General features: G+C 47.4%; 1 protein-coding gene across 1 annotated transcript in view; it reads left to right on the top strand.

Moving 5' to 3' along the window:
- The first annotated feature begins 3,668 nt into the window (after window positions 1-3,668).
- The window catches only part of CMTM7 (CKLF like MARVEL transmembrane domain containing 7), a 42,306-nt gene continuing 22,198 nt past the window's right edge, over window positions 3,669-23,776 (top strand). Inside the window, exon 1 of the mRNA XM_065885937.1 lies at window positions 3,669-3,872. Within this exon, the coding sequence (XP_065742009.1) occupies window positions 3,714-3,872 (159 nt within the window). The 5' untranslated portion in view covers window positions 3,669-3,713. The remainder of the gene's footprint in view (window positions 3,873-23,776) is intronic.

Below are 23,776 nucleotides of genomic sequence, written 5' to 3'. Positions count from 1 at the left end.
GATAACTTCACTTATGGGCAGACCAGCAACCAAAGTCCCATCTCCTCATTCCAAAGGTCAAGCAAATAAAACCAGGACCTTTATGCAGATTGTCCCACTGCTAAAGGAGTTAGGGGTCCTCCATTGCCCCACTCTTGCAAATGTACAGCCCCAAAGCATAGCAAGTCACAGCCAGTGGAGAGCATTCACAAAGCAGATGGTCTACAGGGAGCCTACAGTCTACTTGAGGAGTCACGGCAACACACAGGAAATTATCAGAAAATGAGAGAAAATTGTCCAAGGTCAGCTCCGCTGCTGATCCATCCAGTGTCACCATGCTCTCATCAACCACTGCCAGACATCAGTCTGCAACGTGACATCCACCATACAGGGTGGGCTTTCCAGAGACACATTGGGCGGGGGTGGGGGTCATTCGGGGACCACCTGTGTGAGTCAGCGCCATATTCTCACGTGTAGGCAGGAACCAAGTACAAACATCCTGAGCGGGGCAGCAAGCGTTAGCAATGTTTCGTGTCCCTCAGTTGTTTACAGACGTTTCTTGGGGGTATCGGAGGGACATGGTACAAGGCGTGTAAGCTGGTCAAGGTTTATGAACAAAAAGGGCAGGTCTGAACCAAGGGCAGCCCAGAGGTTTTTGCTTTGTTTGCTTGCTTGGTTTTTGCTAGGCCCTGGCTCAGAATGCTGTTTGCCCGTCTGCCAGTGCCCCAAACTGCCAGACACAGCCGTCCTCCATCCCAGCCTATTTCAGGGTTCACTAACGTGTACCAAATGCCTTAACACGTGTAATCTCATCCACTCCTCACAGCAGCCCTGTGAGTAAGCAGCGCCGCCCCCTGCTTTGCAGATCTGGAGATTCCTGCTCCAAGGCACCTGGATTCCCAGCCAGGTCTTCTAACTCTGAATCCAGTGCTCTTTCCATGCTACTCTTTTCTTGAATCTCCAGATAGGTTTCCCCCCATTTTCAAGTAGAAGATTATTCTTTATGCACAACAAATAATGCAAAGTGAGCATTCATGTTCAGACTTAGTTTTAATTTAATAGACCAGTGAAATTGATGTGACCTGTTAGTCACACCTGATAGTCACGATTATTCTTGGGCTTCATGGCAATTAAGCATAAATAAATGGTTCTTCCACTATCAAATTGAAAAGTAATAAAGATGCACCGTTGTGTTCCAGGCATTGTGATTGGTGCCATGGATGTCAGAATAAAGGCCCAGAAGAGCCTGCACACTGTTGAGGACTTGCTATATGCCAGGCACTGTGCTGAGGACTTTCCAGGCCTTAATTTATCTAATCCTCATAGGAGTCGTGGCAGGTGGTATTTTCCAAAGATGACTTGACAGTATCACCATGCAACTTCCTAATCAAATGATGGGAGACCACCAGGGTCACCTTACCCTTACTGGAAAGTGGTGGGAAGTCAGGGAAGGCTACCTGGAGGAGGAGGGGCCATCTCAACCACACACACTGAAGGATAAAGAGCTGTTAACCAGCCATCAGTGAGTGGAGAAGGGAGTTCAGACAAACACTCAGAAGGGTGATATAGCAGAGGGCGTGACGTTCATTCAGGCTTGAGCATGGGGTCCAAAGGAGTGGAAGCTGCTAGATGTGGCTGGAGAGGTGGCAAGACAAGATGGCAAAGGTGGGTGGGCCCCCTCACTCTTTTGAGTGCACCCAGCCCTGCACCCACCAAAGCCCTTCCTCCCCAGGGGGCAGCCCTTCCCACCAAGAAGTCATCACCCCGTGTAGACACCTCCATGTACTTGGCCGCAGGTCTGGTCTGTGGAACCTCTTCTTGCACTCCGGGCCAGCACGCAGCTCTTGTGCTGCCAAGCCTCTCGCTCGGGCTTTTAAGTGATCATGATAAAATGATTAACACAGAGTGGCCACCAGCAGTGATTATTTCCGATCTAAGCTGGGTGGCACGTGGGCCAACAGCAGTCCGAGAAACCCAGCCAAGTCTCAGCTCCAGTGGACTCCGGAAATGCCAGTGGTTCTCAAACTCCGTCATGCATCTGAATCACGTGGGAGGTGGAGGGCCGACCTTGCCAAAACACAGATTGCTGAGCCTCACCCCCAGAGGTTCTGATTCAGCAGGTCTGGGGTGGATGGGGGTGGGTGGGGCTAAGAATTTGCATTTCTTACCAGTTCCGGGGTGATGCTGGTGCTGCTGGGCTGGGGACCATACATTGAAAATCACTGATTTAGAAGATTGCTGGAGAATTGGATGAAGGCCCCTGGAAGGAGGGGAAATTATCCACTGCTGGGTTTTTCTGCTTCCCTGAAGCCTTCACTTCAACAAAGACCCCCTGTCATCTCCATGATGGGTTCCGAAGCCTTGGAAAAGTACAGAAGTGAAGATGTAAATCTGTATGGAAAACGACATGCATCTGGAGCTGTCACAGAGCGCCTGCACGGCTATCACATTGTCACAGGAGCCCTGAGATGCAATTATCTTTGTTTTATAGAGAACGAAATGGAAGGCACCGTGACTGTTATCTAAACAGAAAACAGATATTAGAGGCAATTTTTTTTGGTCATGAAAACTTTCAAATGTACACACAAGTAGAGAACATGGTATTACAATTCCTGAAATGCCTCAACGTTGGCAATGATGGTGCTCAACTTGAGTGGTCATCAGAATCACCTGGGAGACTTGTCAAAACAGATTGCATGATTATCTCCACATTCTAGAATTATCAAGACTTTGCCACATTGACAGTCTTCTGATGACAGGACAGCACAGGCATCCAGTGATGTCATGAGGTAGATTTTTTGTGTTATTTCGAAACATTTGGAGATATATCAAGTTTGGCCACAGGGACACTCTGCTCAGAGAGAACACTGATAACATTTCATTTCTGTAGTCCTGCTTGCTCATTTTAAAAGTAACCCGGAAGGAGTGCAATGTAGCATCTCTAACTGTTTGACAGCTTCTACTAGAAGTAAACCTATGTTCACCTTGTGACCCAGCAAACCCACTCATTAAGTATTTTGCCAGGAGAAATGAGAGCTTCTGTCCACCAAAAAAATCTCACCAGAATGTTCACCATAGCTTTATTGGGATTAATCTCGATGCATCTTGTTGAGTGAAAGAAGCCAGACACAAATGAGAATATTCTGTATTATTTCAAGTACATCAAGTCTGAGAAGAGGCAGAACGAATCTATAGTGACAGAAAGAGGGAAGGAGCACGAGGGAACTTTTTTGGGGGTATCGGCCCGGTATTTGTTGCTGTGGGCGGTGCTTACACAGGTGTACATACACATACAGAACAATTAACGGAGCTGAACACGGAAGGTTTGGGCATTTCAGTGTATGTGAGTTATACTTCAATCAAGTACACTTAGCACATACCCGCAGCCGCACCCAAACCAGATCCCAGGAGGCTGAGACCCAGCTGTGCCCTGGCCTCGCCCATCTCGGAAAGGCCACGGCCCAGGGCGTCCGTTTCCCTCCTCCCTCCAGCCCAACTTTCGCGCCTCCCAGAGGGCGGGGGTTGCCGCCACCTTTCCGGAGAACGCGGGGCAGGCCCTCCCCCGCGCGTCCGGCGGAGGCTGGGTGGGCGTCCTCAGCGCGGGCCGGGGGCGCGGGCCCCGCCCCACCCCAGGACCCCGCCCCTGAGCCACGCCCCCGAGGCCCCACCCAGCCTCTCCCCTTCTGGCCTTCGGCCTCGGCAGCTGGAGGCTGCCGGCCGGCGAGGGCCGCGCGATGTCGCACGGACCCGGGCTCGTCCGCACCACGTGCAGCAGCGGCAGCGCCCCGGGAGCCGGGGCCGGCGCGGGGCAGCTGGGCGCGAGCTCTTCGGAGGGGCTGCTGGACCCCGTCTACCCCCGCACCCACGCAGCGCTGCTGAAAGTGGCGCAGATGGTAAGAGAGGCCCGGGCGCGAGCCGGGGTCACACGGGGTGGCCGCGGAGGGGCCGCTCCCGCGGCGGGAGCATCGCGCCCCGGGCGGGGGTCTTGCCGCCCAAGTCAAGTTGGAGGGGGCTTCCTCGGGCGAGTTGCGCGTGCAGTCCCCGCGCTGGAACTCGGCGCACCCGGCAGGCCTGTTCGCGCCGCCCCCTCTCGGAGGTCCCAAGTTTTTCCAGCCACTCTGCGGAGCCTGCGAGCTGGTGACCGAAACCACGGCCAAAGTTCCTGTGTGTCTTCCTTCCTCTTCTCGGGCAGCGCCGCTTCGGACCCGGGCCGGGGGTGGAGAGCGGCCGGGCGGCGGCGCTCAGGCCGCGGAAGCCGACCTTCTCCCGCCGCCTTTTTCCCCGGACCCCGCGCCGCAGGGCTTCCTGCTCGGGGCTCACCCTCGCCCGAGCGCGGGGTCCGAAGGCCAGGCGTTCACTGGGGTAGAAAGCCCTGGGACCCTTGGGGCAGCCGTCCCGGGCCCTGCCCCTCAAGTTCCAAGGGCGGGCCGGTTCTCGGGGCCGTTGGACGGCAGCGGTCAATGGGGAAGGCCTTTTGGGGAGCCGGTACTTATCTGGGGAGAGCGGGAGTCGCCGGAATGGGGGTCACTGTGGAGCGGGCAGGAGGAAGGCCTGGGCGCCGAGTGCCACCGGCGCTGCAGGGACCTCCAGCAGCGCAGACCTTTCCCGGCCTGTTCTCCTTCCCATGTTTTTCTTCCTTACAATTTAAAAATTTTAGACACCTTTCCCGTTTGTTCGGTAAGTTTTGAAACTGGGCTGGGCTCTTTGTGACTCCACTCCTTGTCATGTTTGCAGCCAGAATGGTGAGGGGGAAGTGGTAGTTTTGAAGGGGGGGGGGGGGTCAAGGAAGGGATGTGGGTTAGACGCAAGGTCACAGATCCAGAGGCAGGGCCTACCAAGGTGGGCCAGCCCCAGGCCTGGACACGGGGTGAGGGCTGCCCAGGCATCCACAGCTTTGTTACTCTGGGTGCTGTGTGTGTGTAGAGGGGGCTCTGGTTTCTTGCTTGGGCCAGACCTGAAGGAAAGAGGGACTTAGTTCCCTTTTCTCAAAGAAGAGCTTCTAGATGGACTAAAAATTAGGAAGTAGAGGCATTTTAGTTACTAACAAAAAGAATTATGCTGAGCTGTGTTGGTTTTGAGCAAGGCATTTTTGGGGTTCAGGCTAAGAGATCTGATCAGCCAAATAGAGGGGACCAGCCTACCTCCCCATCCTTAAAAAAAAATGGATGGGAGTGGGTCAGGCCTTAACTGAGCATTGGAAAATGTTATCAGGAGCTGAATGATGAGTTTGGTGGAGAAAAATCACGGTCAGATCCTCCGTTTCGGTCCATGAGTTTAATGGACAAAGATTATGGAGAAGAGAAACCTCCGTTTCACTCTAAGCTCCTAAGCTAGCCTCTTACATCAGGCTCTTGTGCCAAGTTGCAGGTGACAGTGATGGGCCGCTTGTTCCAAAGAGAACAAAGACTGGGAGGATTGCTTCTCTTTGTGCCCAGAGACTCTCACATCTTCCTTCCCTGGGGACTGCCGTGCGGCTGCAGGCTGGTTTGAGCAGAGCCCCTGGGAATGAAGTTGCCCTTGCTGGATGGTCATATTACAACAGCGAGACCACTTAGGACTCTCTGCCTGGGCCCCTTGTCCATCTCTTCCCCATTCTCCTCCTTCTTCTCTTTTCTGGGAGTCTCCCTAAGTCCACTACTCGAGGAAGGAATGTCCATCTGGAACTTCACAAAGTGTAAGCTGGAGCCGGGTCTCCTGGCATCACCTGGATCCCTGAGGGGCCTGAGCTGCAGGGATCCAGAGGGCCTTGCTCAGGGCTCCACCAGCACTCCTCATCAGTTTGTTTGTTCAGCAGACATTTGTGAGTGCCGTGTTCATCTCCATTTCTGCAGAAACAGATGGATTTGACAAAGCCCTTGCCCTCAAGGAATCTTTGGTTCTGAGGAGACGCACAAGTCCCCAAACTCCCAGGTTGGGGAGATGAAAGCTCTGTGGTTGCCCACATAAGGGAGGAAGGATGGAGGGAAGACGAAGGTGACATTTGAGTTGAATCTTGAGAGATGAATTGGGTGTGTCGGGCTGGGCGTGCCCCGTTGGCCTCTCCACGTCCTTATTCAGTGTGCGTAAGTCAGAGCTGGGTGATGCTGGGGTGGTGGAAAGGAAGGAGGTAGGGCGAGACATGGGCCAGTGTTGGGCAGTTCTTCCCCTTCCCACCCTGACACATAGAAAGAGGCTTCTCTCACTTCTTGAGCATCTGCTCTCTTCTTACCTCTGTGCAAGCAAGGCGTGTGGAATACAGCCGTTAACAAGATAGATCCTTTCGGCAGTGACTGGGACATTTGCAGAACCATAATAGGGAAGGAGAATCAGTGTGTAGTTTCATAAGCAGTAAAGATGGAAATGTAAGTGTCTTCCAGGAGGTTCCTTTATTTTATTTTTATTTTTTGGCTGCACCACGGGGCTTGTGGGATCTTAGTTCCTCGACCAGGTATTGAATCCAGGCCCTTGCAGTGAGAGCATGGAGTCCTAACCACTGGACCACCGGGGAATTCCAAGAAGGTTCCTTTACTTAGTAAATATTGAGCACCTACTATATGCTAGGGCAGTGTGGAAAGCAGAGTAAACCAGACAGGTCAGCTCCTGTTCTCTTTATGCTGTAATAGGGAAAGTATTAATCAAATGATTTTAAATATAAAATTATAAACTGGGACAAAAGCTATGAAAGAGAGGTCCTCAGTGTCATAGAGAATTAACTAGGGGGTCTGCCCTGTCTGGGAGGTAAGGATGGGCTTCTCTGAGGAAAGGATATTTGAAGGATGAGGGAACAGTGTTACCGAAAGAAGGAAGAGCACAGACAATGGCTCTGAGGCTGGAGGAAGGAGTAGTGATAATGGTTGGAGGGAAGGAACAAGGCTGGGAGTGATGTGGGTGAGTCTGGAGAAGTATTCCAAGACTAGCCCATCTAGGGTCTGCCAGATAGTGCTGAGGATATGGTCCTTATTCTGAGACTAGCCCAGAAGTAATCATGTCGATATCAACCCACCATTGAAGTGATGGTTCTCAACCTGGGGCTGTACAGCCCCCTAGGGGTCATTTTGGAACTTTGTGGAAGCTTTGTTTGGTTGTCACAGGGATTAGGCTCATATTCAGGATGCATCTTATTCATTTCAGTATAGAAGGAAGGCACTGCAAGTACTTATTTGCGATTCTAAAGAGGTGAGTTGTCAGAAATACGATTGAAGGAGCCTAAGTGGGTGTGTGAGTCGGGGGAGAGTGCCTGAGTTTTCTGGCCAGAGAGAGCATCCTAAAGACTTTCTAGGAGGTCGGAGCAAGTATGGTCTTCCCTTGGACATTCACAGCCGGGATTCCAAATGGAGTTAGACTTTGGGGGATCGCAGCCTCCGATATAACCGTGAATAGACCTGTGAGTGGAGAATGAGCTAGCATAGCCCAGAATGGCCCACCCCTCCGTGTTCTGTTTCAGATCATTTGGTTCCCAAATGCAACCTGCACCCCCATGCCCTGTTTCCTGGAAGCTGCAGAGTTAAGGGCAGCAAAGAGCCTCACTGTCAAGAGTCTTTGACCCCAGCCCAATCCCGATCCAAGAACAAGAAACTGCTGTCCATCAATGGTCAAACAAATAAAAATGATGAGACATAAGTTATGGGCTTTATTCCCAATAACAGAAGTAATACTTGCTCATTGTAGAAACTTTGAGAAACAGGGAAGAAACTAGAGTCTCCCACTCCCTCTCCCCCAAGATTGATATTTAAAGTAAGATTTTCTACTATTTCATAGGAGAGAGATAATTTGTGGTTGTTGGTTTTGTTTTGGTTTTACAAAAGAAGGGTGATACTCTACAGTTTGTAAAATGCTTTTTTTGCTTAATATGTGATGAATGATTTCTCATGTCACTTAAGACTTGTTTGCAATTAGGTTTTCAGTAGCGTTTTTATAGCCAGTCACAAATGTCCCTTAGTCTGTGTGACCAGCCCCCTCCCCCTTTTTGTGGCTCAAGAAGCTTCCAGTTCTGCCCATTCACGAACAAGACAGTGATGAACTCCCCTGTAGAGAAGTTTTGGTGTGCAAAGCCGTAAATACTTCCCGGGGATAAAGGGCCCTCACCTTTCACAGAGAGAGGAATGGAGCGCCTCTTGCCCTGCTGGGCATGCTGGCATTAAATAACTGTCTAGACTTGTTAACATCTAGAAACCAATGGTTGTCCCTTTATAGCCAAATGTGATAGTAGTAATATTTTAAGTCATAGTAGTATTTTTGGTGTCTGCTGGTTTGGAAAAGGAACAGTGACATGGGTGGACTGGGGAATTTCTTAATGCTTTTATTTTATTTTTTTAGAGGTGAATAAGAAAAGATTTATTATTTCTTCAGAGTTTATATCAGTCATTGGTTGCTGGTGTGAAAATATATCTTTTTCACAAGTCACACGGTGCAAGGCTAATGGAGTCACCACTGTGACTTTGGGACACCTTCTATGACACATGCCTTCTTCAACTGAAATCAAAGAGGATAATAAGCACATAAGGATCTTACAGGTTCTCTTTTATTCTTTGGCTCAAAGGTGATACCATTGGTCAGAAGCAGCCGCATGTCCTTTCCAAAAGCAAGGGGTCTTGGAGAAATCATCTTCTGTATGTCCAGTATGAAATGAGAACTGTATAACGTCTACTGCAGCGTTTCTTTTCATCAAATACTTTTTTTTTTTTTTTGCGGTACACGGGCCTCTCACTGCTGTGACCTCTCCCGTTGCGGAGCACAGGCTCCAGACGCGCAGGCTCAGCGGCCATGGCTCACGGGCCCAGCCGCTCCGCGGCAGGTGGGATCTTCCCGGACCCGGGCACGAACCCATGTCCCCTGCATCGGCAGGCAGACTCTCAACCACTGCGCCACCAGGGAAGCCCATCGTCAAACACTTTTAAAGGCACTCGTATTTAAGCTACGGCAATAGCCGCGTGCACTGGAAGGATGATAGCACCACGGCCCATCATCAAACACTTTTAAAGTCACTCGTATTTAAGCTACGGCAATAGCCGCGTGCACTGGAAGGATGATAGCACCACGGCCCATCATCAAACACTTTTAAAGGCACTCGTATTTAAGCTACGGCAATAGCCGTGTGCACTGGAAGGATGATAGCACCACGGCCCATCATCAAACACTTTTAAAGGCACTCGTATTTAAGCTACGGCAATAGCCGCGTGCACTGGAAGGATGATAGCACCACGCGGGTATGAGGCATTATTTATTCAGGCTGCAGAGCATGTGGATTTCCTAACTGCGGGCAAGAATTCCCCTCCAGGGCACCCCAAATAACTGCCTGTCCCCTCCACCCCCGATTGGGAACCACTGGCCAGAGAAGATGGTCCAGCTGCAAGCAGCAGCTGAGGGTCCATGAGGCTGGGGGACCAGGGTGGGGATGGGGCTGGTGCATGGTCCCGCATGAGTCTGGACAGAGTTGCACAGGGTTTCTGGTATTACAGTGGGTCCTGGAGACCCTCCAGGACATTCCGAGGCCTCCCTGTGTGGGTCAGTGCATTGATTTCAGTTCTGTACCAGGGAAGGCGTTCTCTCTGCTCCCTTCCTCCCATCCTTCATCCCCCACTCTCAGTGCTGGCGCTTCCTGCCCGGGCCCCTGGCTGTCCATCTGTTTCCTCCCCCTGCCATCTGCCCGAGGTGCTGCCCCAGGCCTGCTGCCTGGGAGCCTCCCTCTGACCCGCTGCCGCCTGCCAGATGCTCTCCTTCTTTGTCACCAGTTTGGCTCAGCAGTTCCTTTGCCCACTGCTCACTCCCGGGCATTCCTCTCTGGGGTCCTTAGCAACTCCTGGCATCCGTGGCCTGGCTCAGGGCCTGGTGCTGGCGGCTGGTCCTCCAGCCCCGGGTCTTCCTGAGAGATGAGGGCTGGCAAGGAGAACTGGGCCTCTCCCCAGCGCAGTCCTGTCCTGCTCCCTGGCGGAAATCAGCACCGTGAGGCTTCTCAGCGTCCTGCTGAGAAAGCCTTTCACCTGGTTTGTGTTTTACTTCGCAGCGGCGGCAGTGACAAGGCTCTTCCTTTCCCTTGAACAGCCTTTTACTTTACATAAATAGAAGGATAGATTGATTGATAGAGAAAGAGAAATTGTCTATAAAATGGTTGCCACAGATGACTCACGGAAGGGGTTGCTGTGAAATTTAAGAGTAAAGAGGGTGTCATTTTCATTTTTTAGAGATGGAGAAAGTGAAGGGAATTCAGAAGGGAATGAGAAGGAGGGGGGAGAAATTAAAGGCTTTCGGGTACAGAGTAAATTGGACCTTCTGGAAGGCAGAGGGAGCGATTAAGTATAGCATGACCCTCCATATCTCTTTACTCACTTCTTCCTCTTAGGTTTTCTTTATTCCCCTAAGGAGGTGGCAGTGACGCTAATATTGTTTATAAAGAAGTCTTTTTTAAACTTTTCCTCTCAAATGATGAAAGTGATACTTAACTAATTATAATAGCATCTATCACACATTGAGTTCCTGTTAGGTGGCAGCCACTGGGCTAGGTGTTTTACATGTGTGACCTCATTTAATCCTCACGATAGGTAGGTCCGATCATTATCTGCACCTTACAGATGAGGAGACACAGAGAAATTAGGTAACTTGCCCAAAGTCACAAAGCCATAAATAGCGAAGCAGTTTGAGTCCAAATCTTGAGCTCATAAAAGGACAGTTTGGAGTTATTTTTTTTCATTATCAGTATGCCATGAGAATTTTTCCATGTGATTAAACCTTATTTGAAAAGGATGCTGTGATAACTACACATGGTAGTTGGTTGGACCATAACTTATCCATTTGTCTCCTCATTGGTGGGCAGGCGGTAGCAGAGCTAAAAGGAGGTGCTCTGAGATGTGACAGCGGGTACTAATGACAGTTTCACCTTTTGCCAGAGATGAACTCAGCCAGAGTGGGGAAAACCCCTCACTGGGGTATAGGCCAGACAGTGGGCGTCGTATTTTATAAAGCGTTTCACATGTTACTCTCTGGGCTGCTGGAAGGCTTAAGAGGAAACCATTAGTATCATCTTTGTGTTTAAGTCCTAAGTTCCTCCTGAGAGGAGAACTAAGGTTCGGGTGTCTGCTTTATTATGTCAGGCAATTTTACATGCAGTTTCCCTTTGTTTAACCCTTAATGACTGTTATTTATTCTCCCTTTCTGTTGGTTGAATGAAGGCTGAGAGGGTTTGTAACTTGCCCAAGTTTCAAAAATTCCATTAAATTCTGGAGCCAGCATTTGAGCCTAGGTGTGGCCAAGCCCCAACCCTTCCCCCAATGGTGTGCTGTCTGTCTGTCTGTCTGTGTATGGCAGACAGGCTCCCAGGCTAGCCCACTGTGGCAGACACACCCTAGGGGGACCCCCAATGAGTCACAACCTTATGTAATTCCATCCTCTTGAGAGTGGGCAGGACCTGTGACTTGTTCTAACCAATAAGAAATAGCAACGATGATGGGATGTCATTCCCATGGTTCTGTCATATGCCAAGGTGAAGGGATGCTGCAGATGTAATTAAGGTTCTAAATCACATGATTCTGAGTTGATCAAAAGGACATTATCTCCAGGTAGGCCTGATCTAATCAGGTGACAGCCCTCAAAAGAGGTACAATTAAGTCCCCCACATATGAACGAATTCCGTTCCAAGAGTGCATTCGTAAGTCCAGTTTGTTCGTAAGTCCAACAAAGTTAGCCTAGGTACCCAACTAACACAGTCGGCTATATAGTACTATAATGTAATAAGTTTATAATACTTTTCACACAAATAATACATAAAAAACAAACACAAAAAATAAAACATTTTTAATCTTACAGTCCAGTACTTTGAAAAGTACAGTAGTACAGTACAAGAGCTGGCACACAGGGGCTGGCATCGAGTGAACAGGCAGGAAGAGTTACTGACTGGAGGAGGGAGAGGAGGTGGGAGATGGTAGAGCTGAGGGATCGTCAGCTATAGGAGACGGAGGGCAAGCTGCAATTTCACTCACGCCCGACATTGATGGCACAGGTTCTGGTTCCTTGCTGGATTCAATTCTGTCTACCCTCTTGAAAAATGATCCAGTGATAGTAGTAGCTATCACTGCTAGTAGCTCCTTTTTTCTCATCATGGATGACACGGTAGCACTGGGTTGCATTTTGAATGGCTGCTGCAACCTTTATGTACCATTCTATGTTCAGGTCCTGTGCTTCAAAAACTAACAGTGCCTCCTCAAATAAAGAAAATCCCCATGCCATTTCCTGCATTGTGAATCTCTGTGGATATCCTGGGCTTGAATTAAAGATACTGTACTACTGTACTCTCTACAGTACTGTACAGTAAAGTACACAAAAGCACAACCACTTGTAGAGGATGCACGCATGTGTACGCCAGACATGTGAGCTAACTTACGTGATTGGACTTGCGAACACACGTTCGCATGTTTGGAGGTTCGTACATAGGGGACCTGCTGTACTGTTGCTGGGAGAGGGCCTGGCAGAGGAGCGCGTGACGAGCGTCTGTAGGTTCTGTCTAGAAGCTGAGAGCAACCCTCTGCTGACAGCCGGCCAGAAAACAGGGACCTCATTCCTATAGCTGCAGTAGCATGTGAGCTTGGGTTAGGACCCCAAGCCTCAGATGAAACCCCAGTCTGGCCACCACCTACACTGCAGCCTTGAGCAGAAGTCTCTTGCCAGGGCTCCTGACTGGTGGGAACTGTGAGATGATAAGTGAATACTGTTTTAAGCTACCAACTTGGGATAATTTGTTATGCAGCAGTAGATGTCTCACACACCCACAGAAGCCCGGGCCTCCTGCATCAAATCCGGTGCTCTCACGGCTGCTCCTTAGCAAAAAAACATGGGGCAACAGCTGTGCAGGAGACAGGAGGTACAGTGGCCATTTTTACAATAACAGTTACACAAGTTTTTATCTGGGCTGTGGTCACATGTCATTGAATTCCTGTGGAGTAAATCTGTTGGCTGAGTTCTTGCTCTTGGCACTATGCTGAATGCTTTAAATGCAAGAACTCACTCGTCATTACAGCATCCCTCAGGGGTGTCAGTACTTCCACTTTACAGATGAGGAAACCGTGTGGGGAATTTAAATACCTTCTGTCCAGCTACTAGACATGTAAGAACGGCCTCTACCGCCCAGTAGTCCCACTGTCCTCCAGGGTCACTTCCCAGAGCCACTCTAAAAAATAAAAATCCTGATGCAAACTAATTATGGTTGTACAATTGTTAAAATTGTATTTGGTTTTTTTGAACAGATGACATTCACATGATCAAGATTTTTAAAGTTCAAAAAGTCCTCCAATTCTTGCTTTCCCTTCCTGGAGGCTACCAGTGATACTGGTTTCTTGTATATCCTTCAGGAGTTATTTTATGTTTCGATGTGTGTGTGTGTTTGTGTGTTTGTCCATCTTCTTTCCATCTTGGGGATAATTCTGTATGTGTTCAGTATATTCTCATTCTCCTCATTTTCCTTAACAGCTGCGTTGTGTTCCAGAGAATAGATGTACCATAATTTATTTAACCAGTCCCCTCTCAACAGGCATTTAGGTTATTTCCCATCTTTTGTTATGTCATAGTGCTGTTGTGGATACCCTTGTACATATCATAGTTCTGTGTGTGTACAAGGTAATCAGAAGGAGAAACTCCTAAAAGTAGAATTCCTGGACCAGATGTTGCCTGCTCTTGGAAATTTTTTCATCTGTCCTGTAATTTAGTCTCACACATCTCCTGTGATCTCCCAGAGGGTTTCAGGGGTCTTCCACATTCATTGCCATTGAGAGACTCTACTTCGTGTTCAGGGTTCAGAGTTCCACTGCTCTAGACTCCCACTGAACTTTATTTAAGATGTTAAGAACCAGAAAAGTCCAGGGAACAAGAAGACCTGCGTGACCAGCATTTTTCTTAGAATTTCCCAACATCCATCACAGGGAGTGTTGAAGTCAACTTCCCTAAAAGCAGAGCTAGAGATGGGCGTTCTTGTGCATCTGGTCCTTGAGTGAGGGCAGCAGTCAAGGGCAAGAGGAGGACTAGACAGATGGGTTTGAGAAGTCTCGCCTCAACCTGATCTTGCGGGGAGCTCTGGAGAGTGAGGTGCACCACAGAGATGCTCCTCTAGCCGTTAGCGAGTCATAATCTTTTGGCTGGTGGAGGGTCTGGCCTTGGTGTTTGATGGCTGCTGACTGATCAGGGTGGTGAATGCTGGAGATCGGGGCCGCTGTGGCAATTTCTTAAAATAGGACAACTGAAGTTTGCCGCATAGATTGACTCTCCCTTTCACAAATGATTTCTCTGCGGCCTGCAGTGCTGTTTGATAGCATTTGACCCAGTGGAGAACTTCTTTCAAAATTGGAGTCAATCCTCTCAAACCCTGCTGCTGCTTTATCAACCAAGTTTTTGTAATATTCTAAATCCGTTGTTGTCATTTCAGCACGCTTTATAGCATCTTCACCAGGAGCAGCTTTCACCTTAAGAAACAACTTTTTTACTCATCCATAAGAAGTGACCTCTGTTCTGTTCTAGTTTTATCAGGAGATGCAGTAATTCAGTCCCATCTTCAGGCTTCACGTCTGATTCTAGTTTCTCTTGCTGTTTCCACCACATCTGCAGTGACTTCCTCCACTGAAGTCTTGAACCCCTCAAGGTCATCCATGAGGGCTGGAATCAACTTCTTTCTAACTCCTGTTAATGTTGCTATTTTGACCTCCTCCCATGAATCATGAATGTTCTTCATGGCAGCTAGAATGGTGAATCCTTTGCAGAGGTTTTCAGTTGACTTTGCCCAGATCCATCAGAGGAATTCCTATCTATGGCAGCTATATAGTCTTAACAAAATGTATTTCTTAAATAATAAGACTTGAAGTCAACATGACTCCTTGATCCACGGGCTGCAGAATGTTTTGTTAGCAGGCTTAAAAACAACGTTCACTTTGTACATCTCCGTCAGAGGTGTTGGGCGACCACGTGCCTTGTCAACGCGTGGTCATATTTTGAAAGGAATCTTTTTTTCTGAGCAATAGGTCTTACCAGTGGGCTTAACATGTTCAGTAAACCATGTTGTAAACAGACGTGCTGTCATCCGGGCTTTGTTGTTCCATTTAGAGAGCATAGGCAGGGGAGATTTAGCGTAATTCTTAAGGGCCCAGGATTTTCGGAATGTAAGTGAGTATTGGCTTCAACTTAACGTTGCAGTAGGCTCAAACAAGAAAATCAGCCTGTCCTTTGAGGCTCTAAAGCCAGGCATTGACCTCTCTAGCTATGAAAGTCCTGGAGGGCATCTTCTTCCAATAGAAGGTTGTTTTGTCTACATTGAAAATCTGTGGTTTAGCGTAGCCACCTTCGTGAATTATCTTAGTTAGATCTTTTACATAACTTGCTGCCGCTTCTACATCAGCACTTGCTGCTTCCTCTTGCACTTTGATGTTATGGACACAGCTTCTTTCCTTAAACCTCATGAACCAACCTCTGCTCGTTTCAGACTTTTCTTCTGCAGCTTCCTCATCTCACTCAGCCTTCATAGAGTTGAAGAGAGTTAGGACCTGGATCTGGATTAGGTTTTGACTTAAGGGAATGTTGAGGCTGGTTTGATCCTCTAACCAGGCCCCTAAAACTTTCTGTATATCAGCATTAAGTCTCTTTTGCTTTCTTATCATTCGTGTATTCCCTGGAGGAGCACTTTTAATTTCCTCCAAGAACTTTTCCTTTGCATTCACAGCTTGGCTGTTTGGCACGAGAAGCCGAGCTTTCAGCCTGTCGGGGCTTTCGACGTGCCTTCCTCACAAAGTTTAATCATTTCTAGCTTTTGATTAAACTGAGAGACACGTGAGTCTTCCTTTCACTTGAACACTTAGAGGCCGTTGTAGGGTTATTAATTGGCCTAATTTTAATATTGTTGTGTCTCAGAGAATAGGGACACTAGAGAAGAGAGAGAGAGATGGGGAACAGCTGGTCAGTGGAGCAGTCAGAACACACACAACAGGGACTTCCCTGGTGGTCCAGTGGTTAAGTCTCCACGTTTCTGCTGCAGGGGGCATGGGGTCAGTCATGGTTGGGAAACTAAAATCCCACATGCCGTGGGGTGCGGCCAAAAAAACCCCCAGCAAACAAACAAAACCCCACAACACTTACTGGTTAAGCTCACCATCTTTTTTTTTTTTTTCTTTTTTGCGGTACGCGGGCCTCTCACTGTTGTGGCCTCTCCCACTGCGGAGCACAGGCTCCAGACGCGCAGGCTCAGCGGCCATGGCTCACGGGCCCAGCCACTCCACGGCATGTGGGATCTTCCCAGACCGGGGCACGAACCCGTGTCCCCTGCATCAGCAGGCGGACTCTCAACCACTGCACCACCAGGGAAGCCCGCTCACCATCTTCTTTTATTATTATTATTTATCTATTTTTGGCTGTGTTGGGTCTTTGTTGCTGCGTGCGGGCTTTCTCTGGTGTGGCGAGCGGGGGCTACTCTTCGTTGCGGTGCGCGGGCTTCTTATTGTGGCGGCTTCTCTTGTTGAGGAGCACAGGCTCTAGGTGTACGGGCTTCGGTAGTTGTGGCACACAGGCTCAGTAGTTGTGGCGCACGGGCTCAGTTGCTCCACGGCATGTGGGATCTTCCCGGACCGGGACTTGAATCTATGTCCCCTGCATTGGCAGGCGGATTCTTAACCTCTGCGCCACCAGGGAAGTCCCAAGCTCACCATCTTTCACGGGCATGGTTTGTGGTGCCCCGAAAGAATTACAATAGTAACATCACTGACCACTGATCACAGATCACTATAACAAATATAATAATAATGAAAAAGTTTGAAATACTTCAAGGATTACCAAAGTGTGACACAGACATGACGTGAGCAAATGCTGTTGGAAAACAGGCACCAATAGATACTCCAGGAAGTCAGTGACGCCAGTGCTATTGTAAAAAATGCAATAAAGCAAAATGCAGTAAAACAAGATATGCCTATATTTAGCGCTATGATCACCATTTCAACATATAATTGTCTTAGTGTCATTTAGGGATAAAAAATTGATTTCCAGATGTAGTGGGTCATCTGGTCCCCCTCCCCTCAAATTTATATCCCCGTCCTAAACCCAGGGACCTGTGAATGTTACCTTATTTGGAACAAGGGTCTTTCCAGATTTAATCACGTTAAGGGTCTTTAAATGATTATCTAGATTTTCTGGGTGGGCCCTACATCCCACGACAAGTGTTTTTATAAGAGACTCAACAGCAGGGTTATGGGGAAGGCGATGGTGATGTGAAGACGGGGCAGAGCTTGAGTGATGCAGCCATGAGCCAGGATGGCCAGAGTAGCCATGGAAGCTGGGAGAAGTAAGGAACACACCCTCCTGAAGCCTCCAGAGAGAGCTCAGCTCCGCCAACTCCTTGATTGCAGCCCAGTTATATTGATTTTGGACTTCTGGTCTCCAGAGCTGTGAAAAAATAAATTTCTGTTGTTCTAAGCCACCAATTTTGTGGTAACTTGTAACAGCAGCCACAGGACACTAATAAACCAATTAAAGACTGTCCGTTGTGGGCAGACTTTTCATAGTTTGTCCTTTTAATTGATTATTTATTTTTAATATTTATTTATTTGGCTGTGCCGGGTCTTAGTTACAGCACATAGGATCTTTAGTTGTGGCATGCGTGTGGGATCTAGTTCCCCGACCAGGGATCGAACCCAGGCCCCCTGCATTGGGAGTGTGGAGCCTTAGCCGCTGAACCACCAGGGAAGTCCCTAGTTTGTCCTTTCAGAAGCATGAAGTTTTGGAGAGGTGATGGCCACCCTCTGCCACTCTGGCTGGCAGTTACGCCTCCATCTTCTTTATTTTAGCACATTTTTTTCCTTAATAGCTTCTTCAGAGAGAGAAGCGGTCCTTGAATTTTTGCTGAGAAAAGCAGAACCGTAAAGACAGAGCAAACTTGAAGGGAGAGAGCATCAGAGTCATTCTCAGATGGCAGGGTGGAGGCAAAAGATGAAAAGTGGGTTCCAGAGATGTGCTGTCTGGCCTTCCACAGACAGTGAATGAAGTGTCCCCAATTCCCGCAAACTGTTAGAATGCCAAATAAATTTTACCGCGTTCTAGTAGGATCTTCACAGATAAGAGACTGCAGCTCAAATACATCTTAAAATGGTCGAGTGAACCCTGCTTAATTTACTGCTTGTGAAATAGTTGCTGTTTTAAATGTTTGTTGAAGTGCCCAATGATTTGTCTCTAAACTCTATATACTTTTGTAACTTTTTATTTATAAACAATTCCAGATATACAGAAACTTTGCAGGAACAGCACAAGGACCTCCCCACATACCCTTCCCTCAGGTTCTCCGGTCGTTAACATTTTGCCACATTTGTTTAATCATTTTTAATTTATATACATGTTATTACTTTTCTCTGGACCATTTGAGAGTAAGTTGCAGACATGATGCCCTTTTGTCCCCAGTGCTTCAGTGAGCATTTCCTAAGAAGGACCTTCTCTTACAAACTGCAGTGTGGCTCCCTCCATCAGGAGATCAGTGACACCAGTGCTGTCGTGCCCAATCTATCAGCCTTATTCGGGTTTCACCAGTTGACCCACTAACGTCCTTTTTCTGGTCTAGTGTTGCCTTCAGTGGTTGTGTCTCTGTAATCTCTTCAACCTGGAACGGTCTCTCTTATCTTTTGTGACTTTGACATTTGTGAAGAGTCCAGGACAGAGCAGCCCCATCATTGGATATTGAAGTTGGTTTGGAGGGACCCTCTGATTCTCCGTGTTTTGTGGCTACAACAGAGACAAAAGAGAAAGAAAGGAAAGAATAGTGTTTGGATCATGGTGACTTATCCCCCTTTTAGTGCTTTTGTTTTCACAAAAGTCCCTTTAGCAGACTTCCTATCTGGAGGTAATAGTTCAAGTTGAGCTTAACTGCATGTCCTGTTAATAAAAAGAAAAAACAAAAATGGCTTAGCTCAAAGGTAACATCCTTAAGGGACTTCCCTGGCGGTCTAGTGGTTAAGACTCCACACTTCCACTGCAGGGGGCACAGGTTCGATCCCTGGTCGGGGAACTAAGATCCTGCATGCCTCATGGCTCGGCCAAAAAAAAATGTAATATCCTTGGGACAACGGCTAAAATTGCTTGGGGGATTCCTCACAACAGCCTCTATCATTTAGTTACTGTTATTTTCCTTTTTTTTTTTTTTTTTTTGCCATGCACCCTAGTTCACAGTAATTTATGCCATCATATACAGAGTTCAGCTGAAGTATTTAGCTGTTGACCAAAAACCCGTGCTCCCTCTCCCAGGGTGCAGGCTTGTTTCTGGTCGACAGCTGTGCAGCCATGCAGCTAGTTCCCACCCATGGAATGGGCGTAGAAGTGTTATTTGTCGCTTCCTTTTTGAGGCTTTTAAGAGGCAGGATTCTCTACTCTTTTTTCTGTCAGCTGTGTGCAGAGGACTCCAAGGCCGTATTTTTCATATTTATGCTTTGTTTTGTTTTGTTTTTTTGGGCCACGCCACACGGCTTACAGGATCTTTGTTCCCCGACCAGAGATCAAACCTGGGCCCTCGGCAGTGAAAGCGCTGGGTCCTAACCACTGGATCGTGTGGTTTTCCCCTTTTTTTCCTATTTAAAGATAAGGAAACAGAAACAATCCCAGGTCTAGAGACAGCCTGCTTCCCCGTTCTGCCTCTGAAGGACCCCCGCATCTAAAGTAGTCCCCCACAACTCCACCCAGCCACCCCCCCATCACCCTGTTCTGCTGCCCAGTTCTGCTTTCTTCCCAGCACCTCTTTGGCTGAAACCCCCTTGCTCACATCTTCTTTACCTGTTGGTGGTGGGTCTTCTCTACCAGGACCTGAACCTGCGTAGGGGCAGTGACCGTCCTATCTGGGTTCACCACAGGGTGCCTGGAATTTAGAAAGCACTGAGGATCTTTTTTTCTTGTTGTCGTTTTTGTTTGTTTGTTTTTGCTTTTTTTTAAATTTATTTTTTATTGAATATGGTTGATTTACAGTGTTGTGTTAATTACTGCTGTACAGCAGAATGATTCAATTATATATATATATATATATACGTTCTTTTTAAAAATTATTCTTTTCCATTATGGTTTATCACAGGATACTGAATGTAGTTCCCTGTGCTATACAGTAGGACCTTGTTGTTTATCCATTCTGTGTATAATAGTTTGCATCTGCTAACCCCAGCCTCCCTCTTCATCCTTCCCCCGACCCCCTCCCCCTTGGCAACGACCAGTCTGTTCTCTATGTCCGTGCAGAATCTTTTTTTTTTTTGAATGAAATGAAAGATTTTCTTTGCCAAAGCCTCTGGTAACAGCACTCCTTTCAGAAAAGTCAGCTTGGGTGAAGTGCTTGAGAGATGTGGACCTCCTCAGAAGACCCAGTAATGATAATTATTAATCATGGTCATTAATAGGGATAATGAGGGAGAGGGGAGTGGCCCAGCTGTGGAAGGGCCCGGGGCAGTCGCTTCAGGCCTGCAGGCCAGGAGGCAGGAGCCTGCGGGGAGAAGCTGGATGCTCAGTTTTATTTAGTTGTTGGGTCAACAGCTTTCCACTGACTTACACACGCAAAACAGGGTTCCGACGCCAAAGCAAGCAGAGCTGAGCTGAGGGATGAGAGAAGTGTCTGCTGGTTTGTCAAGCTGTCAGGACGGGGCTCCTAATTTAAAGCAACACCAGCAAACACTGAACAATGGCATCGCTGTAGTGGATTAAAGGCTGAGAGAATAGAAGACCTGACGCAGCCAGCTCACTTTCGGATTTCTAGTTCTGGCTCGAGTGATAAGCCTTCGTGTGGTCCTAGTCGTGGCTCTTTGTCTGGCAGAGGCTCTGCTTCATGTCACTGCATCAGATATTTATTTGATACTTCCTCTGTCCCAGCCCTGTGCCAGATGTTGAGGGGGACAGCGGTGAACAAGGCTGATCAGACCTTTCCCCTTGGGCAGAAGATCTGGACAGTATACAGGTGTTGTGTTTCATCACCTCCAAGGCCGCATTGTTTTAGGCACTGCTAGGAAAGGAAGCCAATGTTAACTATATGAGGATGCAAACCTCTTATCATTTAGAAATTTTATTTTATTTTATTTTTATTTATTTTTTTTTTTAATTTTTTTTTTTTTTATTTTTTGCGGTACTCAGGCCTCTCACTGCTGCGGCCTCTCCTGCTGCGGAGCACAGGCTCAGGACACGCAGGCCCAGTGGCCATGGCTCACGGGCCCAACCGCTCCGCGGCATGTGGGATCTTCCCAGACCGGGGCACGAACCCGCGTCCCCTGCATCAGCAGGCGGACTCCCAACCACTGCGCCACCAGGGAAGTCCCTAGAAATTTTATTTTATGCTCCTTGAAAGAGTTCCTTTAGACTTAACTAAATGGAGATTTTATATATTCTTGTGAATACATAAAAAGGAAACGATGAAGGAAAATAAATTGGTTAAGATATTCCTAAAGTGGCCCTCTTCTAAATTTCTTTTTTTTTTTTTTAAGGACTCTTTTTAAAGAAATCCTTTTTAAATATCTTTGCATACTCTGGTCCTCTGTGCCATCCAAAGTGTGAGCAGTGCAGCATTCTTTAGAAGAATCCACGAAAGAACTAAAAGCTACTGGTGCTGGGATCGTAAGCTGGCTTTTGACTCCTGCTTCTGGAAATGATGCTAAATGTGCCTGTTTCACCATCTCAGCCCCACAACCTCTGGTTCCCAGGGCTTCGAAGAGTGCTCCGCTCTGGCCTCTGGGATTTTCTTCCATGTGCTGACATCCATTCGCAAGTTTTGATGCTGGCACATGGCAGGCAATGGTAACTGCTCCACAGGTGCTGTCTGGTCTGGCCAGCAGCAGGTGTAGCTCCGCCTCCGGCTGGAGGGAAGGGATGGTGTGAAAAGACGGGGTATCTTTGAATCCTTGAAGTGTGATTCGTATAGGGACCCAAGGTTTTGCAGGAGGGGGCAGAGGGTGCTCTGGGTCCTCCCAGCCTGTGCTCAGACCTTCCCGGCAAAGGCGCCTCCAGGCTGAGACCTGAGCATGGGATGATGGCGAGGCAGGAGGTAAAGGCGGGAAGAGCGTTCCGGAGGAGGGAACGGCCTGTGCAAAGGCGTAGAGTTTGGAAAAATTCTTGCTTGCTTCACAGAATGGGCGTTTTGGTAGTGGTGAGGTATGGAAGCGCTGTCAGCCATAGAAATCAGTTCGTCATGGTTCTGTTAGGCTTTGACAGCTTCCCCATCGTTGTCGACTGCCTCATCAAAATTGCTGGGGGAATTAATCAAGCAGTGAGGGTGTTAATTTACCTGTATCATCTGGATCTTTCATTGAAAGTCTAAACAGGATAAACTGGGAAAAAGTTTCTTGACACCTCTGTTCAGCTGCCACCCTTCCCTGGTCGCAGCATTATTTCCATGGTTCGGGTCTACTCACAGTTCTCTGTACATTGCTTTTTAAAGTTTTTATAATGGGGAATTTTCAACAGAAAAATATTGAGAATATTCTAATGACCCTGCATCCATCACCCAACTAAAACAATTATCAGCACACCGTCAATCTTGTTTTATGTCTGTCTCCCATCTACCCCACGGATTGTTTTGAAGCGAATCCTAGATTCCATATTTCAGTATGTATACTTTTTAATAGTGACCACTATTACTATATTATATTATATTGTTATATTACTGTTGTCATAGCTTAAAAGACAAGCAATATCAAATATCCAGTCTGTTCAGGTTTCCGCAGTTATGTGTGTATGTGTCTAAACAGTTGGTTTGTTCAAATCAGGATCCAGATAAAAACCACACACTGTATTTTGTTCATGTGTCTCTCAAGTCTCTTTTAATCTACGGCTTCCTCCTCTTCCTTCTTTTTCATTACAATTTATTTCTTGAATAAAGCTGTTCATTCATTCCTGGTTCACTCCCATTGAGTAGATGCGTCTGAGCGCATCCCTGCAGTGTCCTTAACAAGTTCTTCAGTCCCCAGTATTTCCTACCAGTTGGCAGTTAGATCTGCAGGTTCAGTTGATTGTGGTATTGATCTTGAAACCGGTGACATTGCTAAACCCATTTATTAGTTCTAGAATCTTTTTCTGTAGATTCTGTTGGCATTTTCCACATAAATAATCATGTTGTTTACAAATAAAGAAGTTTTGTTTCTTCCTTTTCAATCTACATGCCTTTTATTTCCTTTTCTTACTGCAACCTTGGGAAATACGTTGAATAAGCGTGGTGAGAGAGGACATCCTTGTTCCCTATTATAGGGGGAAACATGCAGTCTCTCATTACTAAGTACATTGTTAGCTTTAGATTATTTTGTAGATGCCTTTTATCAGGTTAAGGAAGTTCCCTGCTATCCTAGTTTGCTGAAAGCTTTTATCATAAATGGATATTGAATTTTGTCAAATGCTTTTTCTGTATCAGTTGATATGAGTATTTGGGTTTTCTTCTTCTGTCTGTTAATACGGTACATACATTGATTTTCAAATGTTGAACCAGCCGTGCATTCCTGGGACAAACTTTAGTTAATTCTTGAGCATTTATGTTTTTTTATAGATTGTTGGATTCAATATGCCAATATTTTGTTGAGGGTTTTGATAGCCTGGAAAGAGTTGATCCAGCAGCTTACTAATGACCCAGCCCACTTCCAGACCTTCTCTTTGAGACATTCACATACTGATAAGCCAGTGCGGGTTGTTCTGAATCCTTGTCTCTCATTCCTCTTCCTGTGGTTGCTGCTCTTTTGGGCTTTAGCTGTGTCTCACTTCTGCCCATGTGTTAGAACAGCATAACGTAGTGAAACTCAATTCAGAAACAGGATGTAAAAAGAAGCATTTGATTCCAGATCCAAGGTGACACTTGTCTCACCTTACTGAGGTCCTG

Source organism: Phocoena phocoena, chromosome 10 (genome assembly GCF_963924675.1).
Source record: "Phocoena phocoena chromosome 10, mPhoPho1.1, whole genome shotgun sequence".
Lineage (NCBI taxonomy): Eukaryota > Metazoa > Chordata > Mammalia > Artiodactyla > Phocoenidae > Phocoena > Phocoena phocoena.
The sequence above is the reverse complement of the archived record's forward strand: the minus strand, read 5'-3'. Positions and strand labels throughout refer to the sequence as shown.